Here is a 22,529-nt window from a genome sequence, read left to right as displayed (position 1 = left end):
GAAGTGCTCTCTGTTTCACTCTCCTGCCAGTTCGGTACATTTCTGGAGGCATGGAATTTAGCACGGTCACAACATTGCAGTCGCTCCTCTCCGTTTTGTAGCGAAGGGATTTATCGAGAACCAAAAATAGACACCAACTGGGGTAAAAAACGCCTCATTCTGACAATAGATACATTTTCATTCTTCCTGCATCGCTTCCCTCCTCAGTTACCCCTCAGCTGGGTCACTTACATTTTTGTGATTGACACATTTCATGAGCACCAACTCCCGGTACGCCCTCTTGGCATGGGTCTGGTTCTGGAAGGGTCTGCTCAGCTTCTTGATGGCTACATTTCTGTCCAGGACAGCATCATAGCCCGCACTGCAGAAAAAAAAAAAAAGCGGAACAATTCAGTATTCATAGCTGCGTGAATCATTCTGCGTGTGATTGCATGACTTTGTGACAATCCACCCTGAAAGTCATTGATCGCAAAAACAAAAGGATTATTTTTCACATCTCCAACCAAACAAAGACTCATCAACACAGACGTGAGATGACTTTGTTTTAAACTCAAAATTTTATCTGGAAAAACTTTTTCTCCACAGGTACGGTCTTGTTAGTAAGTGAGAAACATTAAAACCATATTCATCATTCATATAATTACCATAAGACCCTGGGAACATAGGATCCTGGGAACAAAGGACCTTGGGAGCCTAGCAAACTGAGAACATAGGACTGTTGGCACATGGGACCTTGGGAACTTAAGACACCAGAAACATAGGACCCTGCAACCATAGGACCTTGGGAACTTAGGACACTGGGAACATCGGATGCTTGGAATAGGAACCTAGGAACATAGGACCTTGGAAACTTAAGACACTGGGAAAATAGGATCCTGGCTATATAGGATCCTGGTAACGTAAGAACACAGGCCCTTGGGAACTTAGGATGCTGGAAATATTGTATGCTGGGAAAAGGACCATGGGAACATACGACCTTGGGAACTTAGAAAGCTGGGAACATAGAGGACAGGGAACACAGGTACACTCCCCTCTGTATTTAAAGTATAGGCATGAAATTGGCATTGATTTTCTCATTTAACCTTTAGCTTGAAAGCAAATTAGCGCATTTCCCAAAATGTCGAATCATTCCTTTAATTTAACTTAAAACCATTCAGATGCTACAGTGCACAACAAACATTGACTCCTCCCATTTCAAGTTATTAGTGTGAAATAAGCATTAAAATAATTTTTTACGCACAAACAAAGCAATGAAACAGAGAGAGAGAACTGATGGTTCTTTGTCCACAAAGTGGCTCAACCCATTTTGGAGGTCATTACAGCTGAGTGAGCTCCTTGCTGGCTCAACACAATCTCAACCCCTTGAGAACCTTTGGGATTTGGGCTCTTTGGGTAGATTTATGTTTGCTTTCAATGAAAAGCAGTGCTTAGACGAGAAGAAACAGCCATAAAGCTGCCACGCACATCACAGTCTCAGCTACGTCTTAGACTGTGCCTTTTCTGACAAATCATCCCTAAAAGATGCTACAAATTGAGTTTCAAGGCATCTGTATTCAGGCTCGCTGCGAGCCTAATCAAGACGACGCCGTGTGTGGGTTTGTGGATACGCGGCGGTTCGTCATGTCTCTGGAGACTGCAGACCAAGGATGGTGTGTGACCATGGAAACAGAGGAGCCTTCATAAAAGCATTGATCCAATGGGGATTTGAGCCTGTCATCACTTTTCTAGCTGAGTGAAAGATGATGTCATGACCAGCTAAACTACTTAAGGCCTTCATCCCTCCTAAGATCCTTCTGAAAGCTCATCCTGACCGAGCACACAAGTCATGAGGGCAGAGATGTGCACAGATTGGGATGTTTGTGGGCGACAACACTGACAAAGCTTCGCCTGTCATTCCCATGTTCTCAAGCTTTACACGGCCAAGAGCCTCCTGATTGCATAAGAAAAGCAGGATAGTGACTCACTGTGGTCATTGTTGATTGCTTTTGGATAACAGTATCGTAAAAGAAAAAAAATCAATGCAAATTCCCACTAAATTTTTGAGCTTAAAGTCCGATTCAGACTCTTATGTAAAAACTTGCTGACCTACAATCTTTTGTTGAGATAATCTACTTTCCTTCTTTAGATAAACTTGAATCTTTGATTCATCTTTAACACTTTATTTGTTATGAAACAGTTTCAGTTTAATACTTCTGCCTCTATATGATCCACATAAGCAAACAAGACCATCCAGAAGAAGATCAGCTGTTTCTCCGTGAAATCAGATGAAATGAGCACCTGTTCATTATTACTTATTATTTTCTCAGCCCAAGTTACACTGAGTAGTATGTTCATTTTATTTAGATCACTTTATTTTTTGAAGTTATATTTTGTGGTTAATACAAAACCAACAAAATATTAGAGATCATTGCTTTAATGAGAAGAGATTAGTTGATTCCACTAAAGTCCTATTTGATTTTTTACAGTGTTGTTGTGAGTGCATCTGTGTTGTAACCAAAGCTATAACAATTAATCGATTTGAGTAATTTTCTAGAGAAAAAAAGTCAAACTTGATTCCAGCTTCTTATATGTGAATATTTCCTGGTTTCCTTCCTCCTTAATGACAGAAAAACTGACTATCTTTGGGTTGTGAGCAAAAACTGAGGGTATCATCTTCTGGACATGGACCAAACAACTAATCCATTAATTTTAGTATCAACAGATTAATCAACAACGAAAATAATCATTAGTTGCGGCCCTGGTTATGACTGTCAATGGAAAGGAATTCAACTGCCTGTGCAAAATCAAACAGATGTTTTTGCAGATGTGATTATGTCATCCATTTCAGGATTAGGTTGTAGGCCATGCATGGTAAGCAAATCAGTAATTATTTCATCATCATACTGTGACAAAACTACTCTTCCAGCATAAATACACATGCCAGCATCTCATGGTGTGTTGCTGATGTGCTTGTTAACATCTAAATGAGACTATCTCCATAGTGTGTCCCATTTGATCTCTATAATCAGAGGGATATTATATCAGTCTTGGGGGTTTTATGTGGTTTGGTTGTGGTAATACCATCACCATATGACACCAGATGACAGCTGTGGGCAGAGCCAAGCAGCACACAGCAGAGCAGGTTAAATTAGATTTGCACCGTCTCCCTGCCATCCATCTCTACAATATCCTTCAAATGGGCACAATCCCAGCATTAGCAGTTACAGCCGGTCCAAGCTCCTTTGCAAATGCACAAAATTGCTTTGGAGCGGAAGGGGAGAAGGGCCGAGGGCATGGGAAGCAAAGGGAGGACAATGAAGGAGGGCGAGCGGAGGGCAGGGGGTTTAGAGCGCTGCTGAGAGCCAGAGATTCATCAAACTCTATATAAGACTCTAAAACACATCAACGCGGGTCGTCGGAGGGAGGGTCTCTGAGTCGTGCGCTATATCACCACAGTGACGCAGCATTAACATAAATATAAGTTATGGATGTGTTTGGTTGTTGGAGAAAGACTGTAAGATGCATTCCTTTAAGTGGAGGCTTGGCAGTGGTTCCACTGCATTCTGACAGGGCAGCCGTGAGATGAATTACAATGAATACGAGCTCCCTCTGCAATCCGGATTAAGGATTCACTTAAGTGCCCATCCTGTTAGGCCCTTATGGCCCGTTCATCCATATTCTAAACAGATATGTCATCAGCTCGTAGCACTGGAGAAGATATGAACCTGCCGTGAATCCATGAGTGGACGCGAGCTCCACATTTATGACAATATTATGACAAAAAAAAGCTCATCCTGATTCCTTTACTAAATATAGTGATTATTTGTATAAATGTTTGTAACATTTCTCAGTTTCTGCTGATAACTGAAGTAGCAGCAACAATTATTATCTTTAAAGTTCCCTTCCAGAAAGTATGGAAAAGTGATTAACATAAAATGAGATCAACTTTATTGATCCCACAGCAGGGACATTCACAGGTTACAACAACTCAAAAAGAAGGCCGACTGGTGAAGGAGCAGAGTGCATCAGGTCTGGAAAGGATCCCTAGTTTTGTGAGACTTGTGAAACTCTCGCAAGATGCTCTCAAAAAATAAAAATCAATAAATAAAAAGATTCTTGGCTCTAATAAACATGAAGCAATATTTTTAAGTAAAATGTAACTGAAAATTAAATGGAGGTGCATCCCAAGTCTCTTGCACTCCACCATAAAAAAAACAGTTTATTTTTATGACTTATTTATTCATGCATTTATATAATTTTTGTTTTACGAGTAGCATAAAGGGACTACAACTAGAACTCGTTATACTACGGGTGTTTCCAGATTTTTTTTTACTGGCATGGGACAAGTGGGGCACTGCGTTACACAGGGGTGGCATGAAGTATGTGTGTGTAAACACAAACACACACACACACACACACAGGCACACACGTGCATATATACGCACATTACACTTCCCATTTCTACTTGAATTATTAACATGAAAGCTTTTATATTACTGTGTTTGACATGCATGTCACATAAAGCTTCTATACTTTAATCTATAAATCCTCAAAAATAAATTCTACCTCTACACTCAGCATTCTACCATGGTTATTATTTACTATTTTTATTTATTATCTATTCACCTATTTGTTGCATATATTTTTTGTGTCTGTTTGTTTTAGTGAGCAGCATAAAGAAAACTACAACCAACATCCTAAGTTGTAAAATGATCAACAAAGAAAATTAACCTTCAAAAACTTAAAAGTATTCTGCATACAAAAGGAAACAGTTCACATTTATAAATAATAGTTGAACAGCTGGTTTAAACTAAAGTCCCGCCTCTCACTGGACAGAGAGCCAATCGTACTTGAGGATAATGGAGTGGAATTTTGCAGTGGCCAATCAGATTTTAGGGGCGGTCAGAGAGTTCCCATGCTCCCCTCTGAAACGCCTGTCTGTCGTTCTATATAGTCTAAAAGATGTGTGTTCGGAGTAAATATGTAAAGCACTTTAAGGTGATTCAGACAAAGACAAAGACAACAAAATTAGATTGGTGTCCTTCTTGCATGACTGCTGATGTGCTTCAAACTTGGCAAGACGAGAATATTTAGAAGCGGCTCGTACGTCTGCCATCGCTGAGTCAAACGCCAACCCTGAATCACTGCTGAATCAAATGCACATCCACGAGAGTTTCGCAAATCTAAGGTTCTCTTCTAGACATGACCGAGTGCATCGAGATGGGAAGCATTAGAGGAAACAGTGGAGAGATTCAGTCATACGTGTTTGAGCCTCGGACTCAGATGAGGAGTCTGTTGTGCACCAAAATCAGCAACTAGCAGACATACAACTGTTGTAAGTGTAGTTAGCATCTTTTATTTGTGTATGTTGTTTGTTAGTTTGTAACTGGCGGTGGCTAACACAGCTAATGCTAACTCTCGCTCTCTGCACAAGTCCAGTCCGCACCAGATGTTTCAGGTTTTCTCTCCTGCATTACAGTGATTGGCTTTCATGTCCGTGATGTACTGAATCTAACTTTCTGAGGAACGTCTGAATCTCACATTTTAGGGAAGCGCAAAGACATCTGAGTGACAAACTTTGCACAAAATAGTCAAAATCAGACAATTTAGGGGACAAAAACGTAAGGAAAAACATTTTTGAGTCAAAGGGATCTTTAATATAAAATAAATTTCACAATTTCTTCAGTTCATAAGAGAAAACGGGCAATTCTCAGTTGGGTGCTCTGCTTCAAAAAGGTCCATCATTCAGTTGAAATTAAAATTCACCAAAATAATTATAACATGAACAGATTCTTTTGTTTTTTGTTTTACAACTGGAGTCAGTCGGTTTCCAGAATTTGTTTTGAGGAAACAAACACATTAGTACCTCATCACTTTGTGGTTCAGCTAAAACCTAATTAGTACTTTTATTTTTTTTGTTAAAATTCAAAGTGATAATGAAGATGTTGACTTGTAATTTAAAATTATAATTAAAAATCTAGCCCTGTTTTTCTGTTGCACTAAAAACATCACTGATTGAAAATAAACATTTAGCCACATCAGAAAACATGAATTATTTAAATTTATTTGCCCTTTTAAAAGAACTTCTCCCAGATTAAAATCCAAAATATGTCCAAATGATCCTTGAGAGAAATAAAAATGTTTCTACATTCAAAAGTGTTCTGTGATGACATGATCTCTCTCTCTTTCATCACGTTTCTGAGTCATGACTGGTTCGTCGTAATGGAACCACATCTGGTTTTGCAGGAGAAATGAAAATATGACTTTCCACTTGCCAAATTAGACCATTATTTATCACGGAAATTATAATCATACAGTTTCCTAAAATTACATTTTGCAGCCCATCATTCACATGACAACAATAAGCAGATACTCTCCTCCCTTAATAATCCTCCATAGCAATAAACTGCGAGACAATTAGAAAAAAAAACAACTAACAGCTAAATGAGATAATTGCACATTAAATACTGCATAAAAAACAGAATAAAATAGCTTCATAAGATGTAAAAGAGGACATAAAAGAAATGCGCTGTTGATTGCTTACCAGACAATTCCCTGAGCTCCAGAGCCAATGGGCTTTAAATTCTGGTAACGTTTTAAAACTGTGAAGGTGGAGTCTCCCACTTCCACACTGTAGAACTGGTTGTCCACTTTGCTTTTGCTCATGTTGTAATGTTTGGCAATATATGACACATCCACTTGTTTTCCAAAACCCTGCAATGAAGTAAACACAACAGGAAAAAAAAAAACAACTCACAGTCAGTGACGATGATGATGATCTGTGTGTTTACTTACCTGGCAAGTCATAAAACAGCTGGAAAGGAAGTATCAGTTCATAAAAACAAACAGTAAAAGGTTTTATTTATTAAAGGGATAGTTCAGATTTTTTAAGTGAGGTGGAATGAGGTGTAGGGAGCAGCGTTTTGCTGCGGTCAGCAGAAAAATGTATGTTAGCCACCTAAAACAGCCCACTTAAAAAATCAATATCAGTTTAAGTATACACTATATTTAGATTGTTTCCTTGCTGACAGCCTTTTCTGACTGGAAACAGTTATTATATAAACTAAATACTGTTCTCACCAAATCAACCAGAATCATTTTACCTCACTAAACATGGTTGTTAGTAGTTAGTTAGTTTATGGATGTTATTGTGTGACTTTGGTGAACCCAAACCAACCTGAACTAAACACTGAAGTCACACAATAACCACAGCTGTCATTTACACTGAGGACGCTGGGGACACATCCCCATCGCTTTTTACAATATCCGATTTTTTGAACATACCCCTTGCACCAAGAAATGTTCACAAACAAATAAAAATAATTGTTTATTTTGGTTGAACTTGACTCATGAACTCTGATGTTTTAGCGTGCAGCATTCAGACAACAAGGCAGTTTAACTTAACATCTACGATAAGGTTGATTTATTATCTTTTGTTGATGATGTTAGCATTAGTCCATCAGTTGTTTCTATTTTGCCATATTCAGAGCAGTGATACCGGATGTTGTTATCACTGGGCTGACTGACATGCACTGGTGCTTTCTGCAGTACATGTAATACTGGCCTTGTTCCATTGATTGACATGGAGACATTTCAGTTGTGGATGTTAGTGATGACTGTTACTGGTGCTGTCAATGTTGTTTTGCATTTTATACAGAATATTTTTACACTCTTGTTTCTGTAGTGGCCTAGGCTATGACCTTTGATCTGCCCTTACACAATTTTATTCCCAATTTTATTTTTAGGTGGCTAAACTCCATTTTGCTGCTGATCCTGTTCACACCAGTACTCCTGCTGCTTCTCCAAACTTAGGGTGTGCCGACCGCCATCTACTGTTATACACCGACTACAGATAAGTAACTCATCAAACTGGGGTCTGGGGACCAAAAGGGGTCTTTACATGGGTTGTAAGGGGTCCTCAGCAAATTTTCTGAGTTGGACCAAAAACGAAAAAAATAAGGTTGGTAACTGGTAGTCAAAAATTGTTTAAAATTACTTGGAGAGAATTCTTTCAGACAAAATTGTCTCAAATTGGGGTGTGTGATCTTATATGCATCTATTGTGGAGGTCCACGCCAGGGTAAAGTCATGCCTCTGAACTATCCCTTTAAGTACCATCAATAAATCAGTTAACCAGTCGACAGTCATTTTATTCTTAGCTGCTGCTATATTATGGACACCTTGTCTGCATTTAATTTGAGTATATAAACAAGAAAAGTGTGTGTGCTGGGGGCTAAAAGGTAAAACTGGGAAGGAGCATAAACAGGACAGGACATACAGGACAGTTGAGTTTACATCGTTTCCATGCAGAGATTTAAACTCTATAATATCCACATAATGACAGTAGTGTCACTAATGTCTTTACTGTATTAACTCGACTGAACACATTATACTTTTATGAATGTGCTCACAATAATCAGGCTATAATTACTTGGGCAGAGCAGTCAAACAAATGGTGCCACTGCAAAAATATCAGTTAATTAGAGACTGGCTAATTACAACACAGCTCACAGACCAAACAAGGCTGTGTATTACTGAGGGGCACAGGTCTGAAAACACAAACGGCATGAAAAATTAATATATGTGATGTAATACGTTTAAATCCAGCATGGCTGCTAAGTCGTCCAGACCTATGATCTAATTATTTCATTGCATTGGGCTGCAGCCTTTTCTGTGCAGCCAGCGGTACCTATAGTGGCTACTCAACATTCGAGCTACACATGCATGTGTAATGCAGCCATCCCATGCAAAGCGGCTTAATAATTTGAGCTGCGGTGGTATAGCCTGTAGCGAACCACGCCACCCTCGTTATATAGGCTGCACACTTTATGAAATAACATCCCCACAGGAGTTTTTCGCTCACAACTCAAGAGGAGACGGGCGATTAAGCTTCAGTCAGGGAGTCACTTCTCTGTTTTTGTCTTTAGCTGAGATCCCACTGTCAGATAAACACTTGAAGTACTGAACTTAATGAAAAAAAAATCAGGTCTACCTGAATTATTTTTAGCTTTGCATGAAATTAATTATCATCACAAGGATAGAAACTCTTCACCCTCTGAAAAAAAATCTTTTCCGCGGGATATTTAGACTAGTGGAGGCCATTTTGCATTTCACATTAAAAATTTAACAGGATAAAGGTCCTTTTTTTTTATCTTTATCCTTAAGTAAATGTTGCTCATGTTTGTAAACTCAAACTGTTATCTTACTTTTTACACACACAAAAAAACAACACAACAATACCACAACATATAGAACAATGAAGGGGAAATGGTAGTGAATGAATACTGTACCTTTTTTACCTGTAAGGAACACACACCTGACAAAAGGCTATCTTCACATCCAGGATTGGTTGGCTGCAGTTATATAAGAAATGTCTGCTCATAAATACCTGCAAGACACAAACAGAGGAGAGCCACAGTCAGAGAGTGAGTGTGTGTGCGTGTGTGTGTGTGTGTGTGTGATGTGGACATCAGTAACAGCTGCAATTTCTTGCATATATATGAATGGAAATGAACTGACCTCCACACATGTATTCTACTGCCTGGTTGAACACAGAATGTAGATTTATCCCTTGCAACCAGCAGTGGAAAGAGTACTCAATTACAAGTAAAAGTACTAGTGTTAGAAAAAGTACAAGTATTCATTGCAACAACTACTCAGAGTATTAGTTACTTTTAACCGTTGATGTCACAGTCACCTCTCCAAATTAGGGTTAGGTAAAATTTTGTGCATTTTCCTGAACCAAGACACTGACGATTGATTAATCATTAATAATTTATAAAATACAAAACATGTTTTTTCCCTCATTTTCAACAAATGTCTCCGTCAGACAAAACAGTGTCAAATGAGGTGCAAATTACCGCCATGTCTATTGATTAAATATCCATTAATACATTTTTTCCCTCACTCCAGATGTGTGCTGCTGCAGCATTTTGTTTTCTTTTTCATCCAAATGTCCTGGTTTTCATTGGCCCATTTGTGATCAGATCACCTGATTGGCTACTAAAATGCAGATAAAATGTTTGGATATTAATTCAAATTATACTCTGTACCCAATTATGATTTTAAAAGTAACTAAGAAAATTACATCTTGTAATGTAAAGCACGATTAAAAGTACATACTTGAGAATCTACTCATAAAAGTACAAGTACCCCAAAAAACTACTTAATACAGTAATTTGAGTATTTGTAATTAGTTACTTCCACCCCTGCTTGTAACACACTATTACAGAAATCTGTTTCTGTCAGTGTGATGAAAAAAGAAGATCTTGTTAGTCATTATAATGAGAAACCTTCACGAAATAAAGACTTTATATCTCAAAATAATTAGAAACTTTCTCAACATAAGTTTCTCAAAATAAAGACTTAGATACTAATTTAATATTTTGTGGTACTACGTCATTATTTTGACATATCAAGTCATCCATACAACTTCCATACAACAGAGCAGTTTAATCTATCATGGTCTTTCTGAGGAATAACAATAAATTCAACATGTGCACAGTGATTGAATAGTTGTTTGGGTTCTTGTATTCACACCTCTGAGGATGTGGGATTGAATTCTGCCCCCAAAATTTCCCAGCTTTGTTCTCTCTACTCTGTTCCCATCATTCTCAATAAAGGTGAGAAAAACAACAAGTTAGCACCACCCACTCCTCTCTATACAAGAAGTGACCAACATATCGATTCTTCACAATATGACATGGCTACGATGACCAATGTCTTTGTGTTTCAAGATGATGGTGTGACTTATTGGGTTGAAAAATGACCTGAATATCTGGTGCTGTCGAGAAGTGAAAGACAATATGTTTGTTGATGACTTCCTGGCAAGCAGAAGCCTAATGTTCTTCTCCTCTCCAGCCATATTTTTTAGGCCTGATTGAATTATCTCCCCGAAGGGACGGTTCGACATCTTGGGAAACATGCTAACTTTCTTGCTGAGACTTAGATGAGAACCTTACAGCTTGTTTCAGTAAAATGTGGAGAGGGTATAGAATCCAGGAAGTGACTGCATGATTAAACAACCTATAAAATATGTTAATTAGTAGAAGTGTGGACCAGAGTCACATCATAAATTTGATTACTTTAGACTCGACTTGACAAAATAAAAAAAAAAAAAAAGCATTTTAACTTGAAAATACGTGATAACTTCACCCCAAATCCAGGGATTAAAAAGTTTCAATTCAATTAACAAATCAATTAACCTTAATGCTATTCATTCTGCAGATCCACTTGCTTCAGTTGGAATAAATAATACCAGATAATTTCATTCATGTACAACAACGATGCAGAAGTCAACAAAAAGTAAAAGGTGTAGGTTGAAATTTAAAGACTGCGTTCAACATTCGAACAGCTTGGTACGTTAAAAATGGTGACAGAGATGTAAATCAGCATGGCACAGTTTGACTTGACACGGCCGGAAGTGCAGATGGAAAAGCCCCATAATCCTCAGCAAGAAAGCTGAAACTTATTTCCAAAAATGTTGACTTACTCCTTTAAAAAGCAGAAAGTTTTAATATGTATACTGTGCGTCCTTACTTTTCTAAATAATGAAATCTATGACATTTGAGCCGTGCAACTCCATTTGAATAATAAAAACAGTAGCTTACAGTAAACAACCAAAATAATAAGCATTTCTTCTGTCAACCTCTTTGACACTGTATGCAACGTATTCACACTTACATTTTATCATTCTGACACTAATTAACCTCTACGATCTTCGGGTTATGAGTTGGCACTGAGCAGTTAATGCATGCAGTTTCACAGGGTTTTTTTTTAGACTGCTTGCATACATGAAGCAAGCTTTCAAAGATCTCACACCATCAGGCAGTGCATTTGCATAAAACTAGTGTGGTCATTTCTGGCCAGGTTTGGAGGCTTTTACTGTGAAGTAGCAGCTAATGGGTCAATTTGGTTTATATGTACGTTTGCACACGCTGGAGCTCTGTCGCTGGCAGATCAGTCTAAAACATTACAATGGAGGAATAAAAAGGAAAGGAAACTCGGAACAATAGTGGCTCCCACATTAAGCAGGAGACAGGCTGCAGCAACTATCATCTACAATGACTCTGGCTTCATTGGTTTGCAGGTAATGAAGCTCCCAATGTGCTACTGATCACGTCTCCTGAATAAAATTATATGAGATGTTAATGTCGGCTAATAGGAAAAAACAGAAAGGATTTTTGCCACAAATGTCCCCAAATAGTTTGGTGTGTCTTCGTCATTCACAAAATCGAGAGTAGCTGTTGAAAGGAGGCAAATCTGGGACTTTCCTGGACGTGCGTGCGTCACTCAGCTCCACCAGTCCTCCAATAATGTCACAGCCAAGGTTTTAGTGTCTCCGGTCAATCCAAAGGGAGGAGGGCAGTGTTAAAAAAGAGATGTGGGACATAAAAGCGTGAGATTTCTGGTTTGGCCTATTTAGACTGACCTTTTACTTCAGACCCATGCAGTGAAACGGCGGCTGACATTCCTGCTGTCTGCATGCTACTATTGAGTGTGCTGCGTTTGTACGAGCCATATGCCACAGCAATTTGTGCCCTCAAACGTGGAGCATTTATGAACTGAATCTCAATGAATTACAGGAGGAATCGGGATAGTCATTCACCAACTGAAATGACAGCAAAAGGGAAGAGGACTGGAATAAAAACATGAGAGCGAGGTGTGATGAATTAAAGAGTTAGAAATAATGCACACGGTTATGTTCAGGTTCTGAATGGGATTTTTGTGCAGCTGCAATCCCTTAAACTGCTGCAGTTATTTCATATCGTAGCTGTGTGTTTGACAGGAACAACATCGCTGCCACCCCATTAACCAGCACAATATTTGTTATTAATCTAACTGGTCAACACTGAATAAGCCCCGACACCTAGCTAGCTACATCTGTGCCGCTTTAATCTGTAGCCATCTGTGTACATAAGATATTAAACCTCTCACATGGTCAAAATGTTTGTCTTCCAGCAGCATACACTGTAATAACTCAAACACCACCTGGGTCTTCTCCAGAGATTATATCAGTCTGTGTGGAAAAATGTACGAAGCTTGCTAGTTAGCGCTAACACTGGACAAACATGTCTTTATTTAAAATTATAATCAGGTTGTATCACCATAAAACAACAAACTGCATGTTTTCATTTTCTGATGGATTGCATTATAATATCAGATTCAGCAGATCAGCACAGACTTCTCACCACCAACAGGGCAAATGTATGGTTTCACCAACATGAACCCTACTTGTATATACTCTAATACAGTATAGTGGCATATATAATATTGATAAAAGAAAATCTGATTATCTTTATTAAGAAACAGAGAAAAACAGATGAGGATTAAAGAAAAACAAAATGAAAAAGTGACTTTTTTGCTTCCCATTTCGGTGGATTGGGTCTCTCCTATGCACTAAAATCATGGGAGTCATTACTGCAAAAAATCCTAACTGCTTCTCCTATCTTAAAGGTATAATATGCAACATTTTCATTACATACAGACGTAACATAACTGGCATTCATTTTGAATTTAGGACAGGGACTACGCCATCCCAGCTTAGGAAATTCTTAATCTTAGAAGGCTCTGCAATCGCTAAATTCCTATCCTAAGATAAGATAGTTTCCCCCTAAATGCGGCTGGGAAAAATGTCACATCCTACATTTCATCCTGAGCTGAGATAAGTTAGGATTTCACACTCAAGTTCCTGTAATGAGGTCCCAGATTAATTATCTCAGATATGATGTCAACCCTGTAGATTTTTGACCAAAAATTATGGCGCAGAACTCTAAAATTATGCAGCATCTTAACTGAATAAAGACTACAAACAATTTTCCTCTGAGCTGTCGTTTAACGATAATGAGTTAGGAAGTGGCGGACTACTGTCATGTCATGCAAAAGATGAATTGATTTGTGTAATTATCAGGAACAACTAATCATGAAGATGCGATGAAAATGACAAATCAAATCATGCCACAGCTATTCAATCCCTTTGTGGGGCCGACGGCGAGGGAAACACTGCAGCAGACTCTGAGCTTGTTTGTCCAACCCTCTGACCAGATTCTGCTGATAGTGGTCATGGTTGAAATGCTGCTCTGGTTGCAGCTACAGTAAGACTACACTCAGCACCATCCCTTCAAATGCCCATAAATCATCCCGACTGCAACATGTCTCATCAGTACAAACCAACACCAGATCATTCAGAGGTTAATAAGCAAAAACAAGGCAGCTTGACTTCAACTAAATTCCAGTAACTTATCAAAAACGATCTAAATACACAATATGGACATTGTTTATATTTTTAACCACATTTCAGCATGCTTTTCGCTTCATTCTGCCATTGATACTATGATGGACTGTCAAAGACTGAGAGTTGAGTGTTTAGTGGTGGGAATCAAATAGCAGCAGGGGTGTGGCATATGCTCTTAAAGGGAAAATTCACCACTTTTTACATGGATGTCCAATCAGTGTTGATGGTAAATGTAGTCAGTCAAATTAATAAACTCCTCAGTGCACGCTTTATTGACCAGGAAACGTTATCCTGTTGCAAAATATGTTTTTCTTCCTGCATCCAGTGATGTCACTGTGATGTAGCTGATGTTAAAGTAGATGCTATTTCAGCTTGGATTTTTAGTCTCCACCTCTGGGTAGCCAGATGAGTATGTTAGTCGTGCAACTTTATGTTTTGGCAAACTACGTAGGAGCTATATGACAGGCTGGTGATAAACAGCAGGTACTGCCGGCATGGCTGCACAAGCAGGGCAAAAACACCTTTCTTGGTCAATACAGCAGCACTAAGCAATTTATTACATTTACCATCAACAATGACTGGACATCCACATGAAAAATGAGGAATTTTCCCTTTAGGACAGCGTCAGAGTGAAACTGTTGTTCAACTATGAGTTAATGATGCAGTTTGAATTAATGAAAGCTGTGACAAAACCATCATGTAGCGTAGCTGCATGTGTTCAAAGTCCCTAAAGAGTGGTTTGTTTGGAGGCCCTACTGACATTTTTGCTGTGTAATGTTTTAATTCCAGTGCAAATTACAGTTCCCTGAAACTTTTTTTTTTTTAGCTAAATTATCTCTGTACCTTTTTGATACCTGGCTTAGGTATGGTGCACATTTAAAATATCCTTATACTGCATACTGTGACCTTTTGCACATTCCCTGGTGAATACTTTGCTCATTTCTGCTTCAACTTTTTCATTTAAATTGCATATTATACATGTTTTATTTTTCCACATTTTATTGTCAGTTTCTATTTTCTATTTGTGCCTCTATTTGAGTTGTAGTATTGATTTTATCTTTCTTTATATTTCTCTACATACTATGTTACTGTTATGCACCAAAACACCACAACAAATTCCTCATTAACTTGGGACTAAACCTGATTTTCAGACACAGACTGTCTATGGTTGCACTCAAGATAGTCATGAGTTTTAATGTCCTCGAAAATGAAAAGATGGTGGCTAATCACATCATGGTAGCTTGATCTTAAGTGTAAGAAAAGAAGAGAATCAGGGGAAGATACCAGTATCAGAGAACCATTACATGATATGAGCATCAATCACAGTTTTTTAAAGTTTGCTGTCCTGCCTTTTGCTCTTGAGGCTTTCTCGAGCGTGTTGCTTAGTGTTGCATCAGAGTTTAGAAAGCAGCAGTGCTTTTGCAGGATGTACAGGACTTCTGGACTCTTCAGTATAGATTGTATAAAATTGCCAATTTGTAGCAGTCAGTGGGATGTTAGCAGCGCTGGCATATCCTTCTTCTGGAATTGACTGAACGTCCGATAGCGTATTTTAAATTTCTACCTGGCTGTGATCACAAAGGCGAACAAAGTCAGCACCTGTGCCAAAGCAATTTCATGCAGAACCAGTGAAGACATCCTTATCGAGCCAACACCAACAAGTATTTACTGTTCGATGTTTGGATGTGACCTGATTGATGAACATCTGGGAGGAATCCATCATTATCTCCACCCCACTTAAATCTGGAGGGGGATCATTTGCGTGACGAAAATACCTGAAGCTTGTCTGCAGCTAATCTCGAAAACTGCTGGACCGAACAGCCCAACTTTTTAGCACCTTCATGAAGAATATCTGGGGTTCAGAATTTTTGAAAACCTTTTTTTATGGCTCCATGTCGACGACTGCTGTGGCCACAGGCATTATGTTTTTGGGTCATCTCATTCTTGTAAACATGATATCTCAAGAACGCTCAGAGGGAATTTCATCAAAATTTGCACAAATGTCGACGTGGACTCAAAGATTAACTGATTAAATTTCAGTGGTCAAAGGTCAAAACTCTGTTGTGAATGTGACATTACAGGAACACTTGGAAGACGTTTCTTTAAATTTGATACAAACTGGGGCTGCACAATAAGCTAAAAAAGACTGAAATTGCAAGTGCAAGATGCGATACAATTAGTGGGAAGGATCATGTTGTCATGTTGATCATGATGATGTGTTGTTTGTCGTGGTCTGTACCAAACAAACATGTTTTCCCACATCTGGAAAACAAGATTTTTAGGGCAGGACATCTCATGCTGTTAATGCTGTTTTCTCACATATTTTTCCTTTTTCAAAAAATTGTGATTTGGATCTTGCACTTGGCCTTATTGCACATTTCAATAATATTGTGATTAACTGTGCAGCCCTAACACACACGTCCACTTTGACTCAAGGATGAACTGTTAAGATTTTTGGTGATCAGATTGGTGATACAGGAGCACAACACTGGCAAACACAATCACCAGATGCTTCTAAAAAACATTCAGAAAACACACACCAGCAATGACACACTGATTTCAGCAAGCATCTACACATACTGCACTACACTCAATTAGATTTCAAAAGGGTGATGATGGGTCTCTTACAAATATATGAAAAGCTGTTAAGTATCGAGTCCTGCACAGAAGTACACACACATGCAGCTGAAACAGACTGAAGTCACACACACTCCTACTGTCTGTCTTTCTCTCACAAACACATTCAGACACAAATGTATCGCACAATTACAAAAGGCTGGGTCTGTTACACTGATGAGACAACTGTTATTAAGAAAAAAAAAAAAAAAACCTCAAGACACTCAAGAATGAAAGAAAGAAAAAGACAGAGAGGAGGTTTTAATTATCTTGAATGGGCTAATGCTTATTACTGATACAGCAGACCATTAATCTCCAGTGCTGGTCTTGCTGATGCTGAATTGTGGCTGGTGTGCTAAGTGTGTGTGCATGTGTGTGTCTGTGTGTGTGTGTGCGCGCTCTGCAGTTGTGGCTGGTCCTTGGTATTTGGATCCCGGGCATTCTGTTACATCCGCCCTCGTGGGCACAACAACGCCTCAGGCAAACCGATGATCACTCTGCAGACTTGGGAGGCAGGGGCCGGTTGTACAGCAGTATAGCTCTTAATCACGCCATGATCTGCTGTAGCTGTGCTTCTTCGCTTTATTTCAATAATGTATAATAATGTATATAAAGAGGTAAACCACGGAGCTGAGCCATCAGTGTCAGCTCCTTGGGGCAAATCCCATAAAAGCATATTCTTCCTGATACTCACTGTATTTTGTTATTTTCACTTCTTATTACTGCTACACTTCAACCATGAATCCATTTTCTTGATTTTTGTCCGTCATTTAAAACCAAAACTGTCTTCCTGCTCATAGTGAAAGTGATTATGCTTGTTCTTTTCTTCTGCTGTGAGGTTTTACAGCAATAAAATAGTAATACTGAATATAAAATGTAGTTTAATCAAATCTCATGTACCCCCTCTAGGACTGAGAGCAACTACTATATAAAAAATATGATCTGATCAAATGTAATTAAACTGTTATGACCCAAATGAATTGGGGTCCAAGTGACCCCCAGCCCTCCAAAAGATATCTGCTTTGTCAAACAGGACAAGTGTCAATCTGTGTACCAAGTTAATTTGGTTAATTGATAAGTCAGTAAATTCAAAACAAAGAATTTCATAGAAAGGTGAGGTGTGGGGCTTTTATTGTTTATTAATTTTATCTGATGAATGGTGTTATTATTTATGTGTGTTTGTTTGTTTGGCCCCCAGGCAAAGCAAATTGAGTATCCCTGCCATAGACGCTTTCCTAAATTCAAAATTACTGCCAAAAAAGGCAGCACCAGTGTCTGCATGAGAATAACAATGAAGATGGGGAACAACACGAATGCAGAAATATAACTGAAAGGCTACTCAAACTGTTGGATGAGGCTTTTAATTTTGAATTTGATCGACATGCTGTGACCATTCAAATCTTTACCTTGGGACTATAACTGAGAAGAAAACTCCCAAAAATGTAGGGTTTTGTCTCCTCCATGACACAATTAATGCCTCTGACTTATCGAAGTTAAGCTATTTAGCTGGTGACAAATGATGTGAGACAGCCGTTGTCATGGATACAGGAAGTCTTGTGTACATTCCACACACAGATAAAGGCACAAAGGCATGAGTGCTGATTGATAAATCAAGTTTACAGCTCTAGTTAAGATTTCCCAGCTTAAGATAAGGGGTGAGTTAGGACACAGACATGAGTTTCATAATTATTTTTGTTATAGGAAGCTAGGATTTTTTCCTGTCTTTGAAATGTAAGTTAAGAAAGGACAAGCAGTGAGGAAATTCTCTGCAATGAGGCCCCTGATATATGATAAAGGCTCACTGGCACGCCTATTTAGAACTGAGATAACCTTAATGTCACGCCTGTGATATTTCTGTAATGATTAAAATGTTTACAGTAAAATAAACAGTGATGAAACAGCGAACGTTTCTATCTGATGAGATAAAAGGATAAAAAATACCCTAAAACGATCACACATTTCCGCGCAAATATTACACACAATTACATGATTATCATGTTATATGAAGTGGTAATGTAGTGAACTGTAATGGTTTTTTTATCCAGTTTATTTCTAATAACTGACATGAAGCGCTGAGAGCAAAGGTGAGAGGGTTTTTTTTTTTTTTTCAGTTTTGGCACAGCAGGTGCGTGAACACATTCATCTGATGCAGAGCTTTTCTTAGTGGTGAGGTTAAAAACCTACACGCTATTATTAAAGTACAGGATATGAGATATTTCCTGTGTGTCATGAGAAGCCATTTCATTACTTGTCAGAGAAGCGCTGCCAGGGGAGATGTCATGCCAATATGCACTGAGAATATCTCTGCGCTAAAAGATGTCTGACTAGAGATGAAATCCACAGAGACATTAGTAAAAAAAAAAAAAAAAAAAGTCTAATGTGCAAGATTTACAGGAATGTATTGGCAGAATATGACAGAAAGTGAATACAACATTTGTAAGTATGTTTTCATTACTGAAAATAAGAACTATTTTCTTAACCTTAGAATAAGCCCTTAAATTTAATTAGTATCAGTTAATTTTATTTCTGGTCTGCTGTAGAAACACAGCAGTTCAAAATAACATAACAAAAACACAACAATTCTTATTTTCAGGTGATTATACACTAATGAAAAGTTTATATCGGTCAGCCAATATATCAGCCTGATACTGGCCACTGACGATTTATTGGTATCAGTAAGAACATATAGTAAAGAAAATGATGTTTGTTGTGATTTAGATTTATCACAATGGGAAACATTGACAATTGAACCTGCCCCTAAATGACTGGCAGTATTAAAATATTATGCAATTGACTGATACTAATCAGTACTGATGTCTATTTAGCTGTTGATCAAATCATATTACCCTTAAAAAAACAGCACTGGCACAAATTACAGGTGTACTGTGTGTAGTTTCTGTGAGTTTTTGTTGCTGCTGTTTTTAAATCACATGCAGGACTTTTCTCTATAATGCAAAAGGAGCACTTGCTCAAAATGTTCGTAATGAACTCCATTATCCATAAATCATCATTAAATGACAAAACCAAATGTTTCTTAAGTCACCACTTATGTCAGATGCCCTTTTTGTGAGTTAATAAAGCACTTTTTATTATATAAAAGAAATGTAATTCTAAAGATGTGATCAAAAAAGTAATCAAGTGATGTAATCATCTGATAGTTCTGATAGTTATTTTGTGTTTATGTAATCCTGATTACATGTACAACTACCCAACCCTTGTTATTTGTTCAAGAAAACAGCCTTCTGAGTACCTTTGCACAGTCATATCAGTGCAAAATCGGTGCACACTCCACTTAGAAAAGGTCTATATTTATTTCAGCTCAAAATCAGTTAATTCTCCCCCTCTAAAATCGATAGTGGTCTCAAAAGTCTCATATCGGCAGGGCTCTAATGAAAACATGCTTGTGAATGTTATGTTCCATTTCTGCCATATTCTGCCAATAAACCCCTGCAAATTTTACACACTGGACCTTTAATAATAAATAATGTTTGGCAACAGTGTCACAGCAGCAGATGTTTGAAACACACAATAATGAGGCGCATCTTTGAGCCGCAGTTAAGTCCAACTATCATCCATTCTGCTTTCAGTTCACATTTACAGACTGTTTCTGACTCAGCGTAGCCCACAGTATCATATATATACAGGAGGATGTGTCAGTGTTGTGTGTTTCAGTCACTGTAATCCTTACAGCCACATGGGATTTAACTTAGTCAATGTTTTATGTCTACATTAAATAGGTTGATTGACTGCTCACACCAGAGGGCTGCAGATAAAGCACAATGTGCCTGTCTAAATGTCCACTACACACCAGTGTTATTGTTTCCTGTCGTATCCGTCTTTGCCTCCTCTCCTCTCGCCACTCTTCCTCCCTCTGTCATGCTTTCAGGCTTTCTGAATGTCACAAAATGTACATCCACGTCTTCATCCTCCCCTCCATCCCCAACGCTGATGAGAGCAGCCTGCGTTCTCCCTTTTCCTGCCTCTCTTTTGTCCCTCCCTCGCTCCCACCATTCCTGCTCCCAGGCTCCCAGCAGCCTCGCTGCAGCCGTCTCCCCTCCCCCTCCCTCGGAGCTCCATTGTGAGTGCTTGGTTCAGCAGCCTCAGCCTCTCCTGCAGTATGCAGCCTTGCCTTGCCTTTGCTGCGTGCAGCCCGAGCCAAACGCAGTACAACAGCCTCTCGTTAGGGCTCAGGGGAGGGGAAGGGAAAGCACTTCAAACTGCGGATCCAGCCAGAGGAAAACAAGACAGCACACCGCTGACTCCCGGGCTCCTCTACAGGCTGTGAGAATCTGAATGTTCGCTGACATCTTATTGATTTGTTTCCTCACAGCTGAAATACACTTATCCTCTCCGTCTCTGCTCACATCGGTCGTCACACTCACATCCCTTGATTCACTTTAAGTAAATAACAGACATGTTAGCCGAAAAACTGCTTACGCTGCAGTTTTCTGATGAGCCGCATGGTAGCAACATGTACAGCTTTTCGTCTGATTTACAGCTTTTCCTTACAGAATCTGAAAAACATTCAGTATCGGAAGAGGGCAGGACTAGAGGACTCCATTGAAAGCACTTCTGTACAACAGCCCTCTGAGTACTTATCTATAACACACAGGATGATAAAAATATTTTATCTGACATGATCACAGAGCTGCTGATTCCATGGTTACAGTAGGTAACGCTTTCTAAAATAGATCACTGCTGCAAAAGTATTCTCTCAATAGATTGCACCACACCTTGTGCTTGATGTATTAACATTTCATAAGCCCAAATCTCTTATATATGCATTGTTATATCAATTTAGATCATGCATGTCTTCTGTTGCTGTGAAAAAGTAATAAGACTGCACTGAGAAAAACGCGTTGATGTAAGACAGGTTTCCAGTATTGTATTTTGACTGTCACCAATCCAAATTCCGATCTAAATTCCACAACATCACGTGTTTTCTGTTTGTAAATACTATACTAAGCCATGCAAATTGAGAATTGAGTCACACTTTTCACATTTACCCTACATTAGCGTATTATATAAGGAAAATATGTTGCAACATTTCCATTTCGGAACATGAAACACCAAACCAAAACTCTCAGCAATGCGTCATGGGAAATCATGCAAATGAGGCCAGTATCCTTTGCACTTGTGAATGTCACAAGCCACAATCGCACAGCGCCCCACACCATTATACAAGTTACATTGCACAAACTAAACAAGCTTTTCAGATGATGACAAGTGATGTATTAACATGAACATTTAACATATGCCAAAATCACATAATCCTAATAACAAACTAGACTATTAATTTCTTGTTCTGCTGCTGTGAAGAAGCAATGAGAGGGCACTGAGAGAAAATGTGTTGATACAAGGCAGTTTTTCAGTGTTGTATTTAGACTAAAGATGGGGCCAATCTGATCTGACCCAGTATCAGTACTGGGGCCCAATATTCCACAATCCCACGTTTTCTTTTTGTAAATGCTATGCTAAGCAGCACAAATTAAGAATTGAGTAGCACTTTTCACGTCTGTTCTACATTAGTGTCAGAGAATTAATGAGTAAAGACAACTTTTAATAACGTTAATAAGTCCCTGATATTAGGCTTGACAGGTTGTTGACCTGAGAGGCCTCAGTGCACCTCATATTAGAATTTTTTGTCTGAGGAGTGCCAGCCTGTCTGGTACACACGATGTCTTGAGCCTTGGATAAAGTCC

The 22,529-nt window shown here is 38.7% G+C and overlaps 1 protein-coding gene across 7 annotated transcripts in view; it reads right to left on the bottom strand.

The window, feature by feature from the left end:
* Positions 1 to 22,529, bottom strand: part of mapk10 (mitogen-activated protein kinase 10) — a 54,779-nt gene that overhangs the window by 26,377 nt on the left and 5,873 nt on the right. For 5 of the 7 annotated variants that reach the window (XM_084745319.1, XM_084745312.1, XM_084745313.1 and 2 more), the window contains exons 2-4: positions 9,295 to 9,366; positions 6,524 to 6,693; positions 232 to 361 (exon numbers count right to left, since the gene is read on the bottom strand). In XM_084745319.1, coding sequence (XP_084601445.1) covers positions 232 to 361; positions 6,524 to 6,693; positions 9,295 to 9,366 — 372 coding nt within the window. Of the gene's footprint in view, positions 1 to 231; positions 362 to 6,523; positions 6,694 to 9,268; positions 9,367 to 22,529 lie in introns of all 7 variants that reach the window. The other 2 variants (XM_084745315.1, XM_084745316.1) reach the window with 2 other exon arrangements.

This window comes from Lutjanus erythropterus, chromosome 20, assembly GCF_056507025.1.
Source record: "Lutjanus erythropterus isolate fLutEry1 chromosome 20, fLutEry1.hap2, whole genome shotgun sequence".
Classification (NCBI taxonomy): Eukaryota; Metazoa; Chordata; class Actinopteri; order Lutjaniformes; family Lutjanidae; genus Lutjanus; species Lutjanus erythropterus.
Note: the sequence above shows the minus strand (reverse complement) of the source record. Positions and strands in the feature narration are given on the sequence as shown.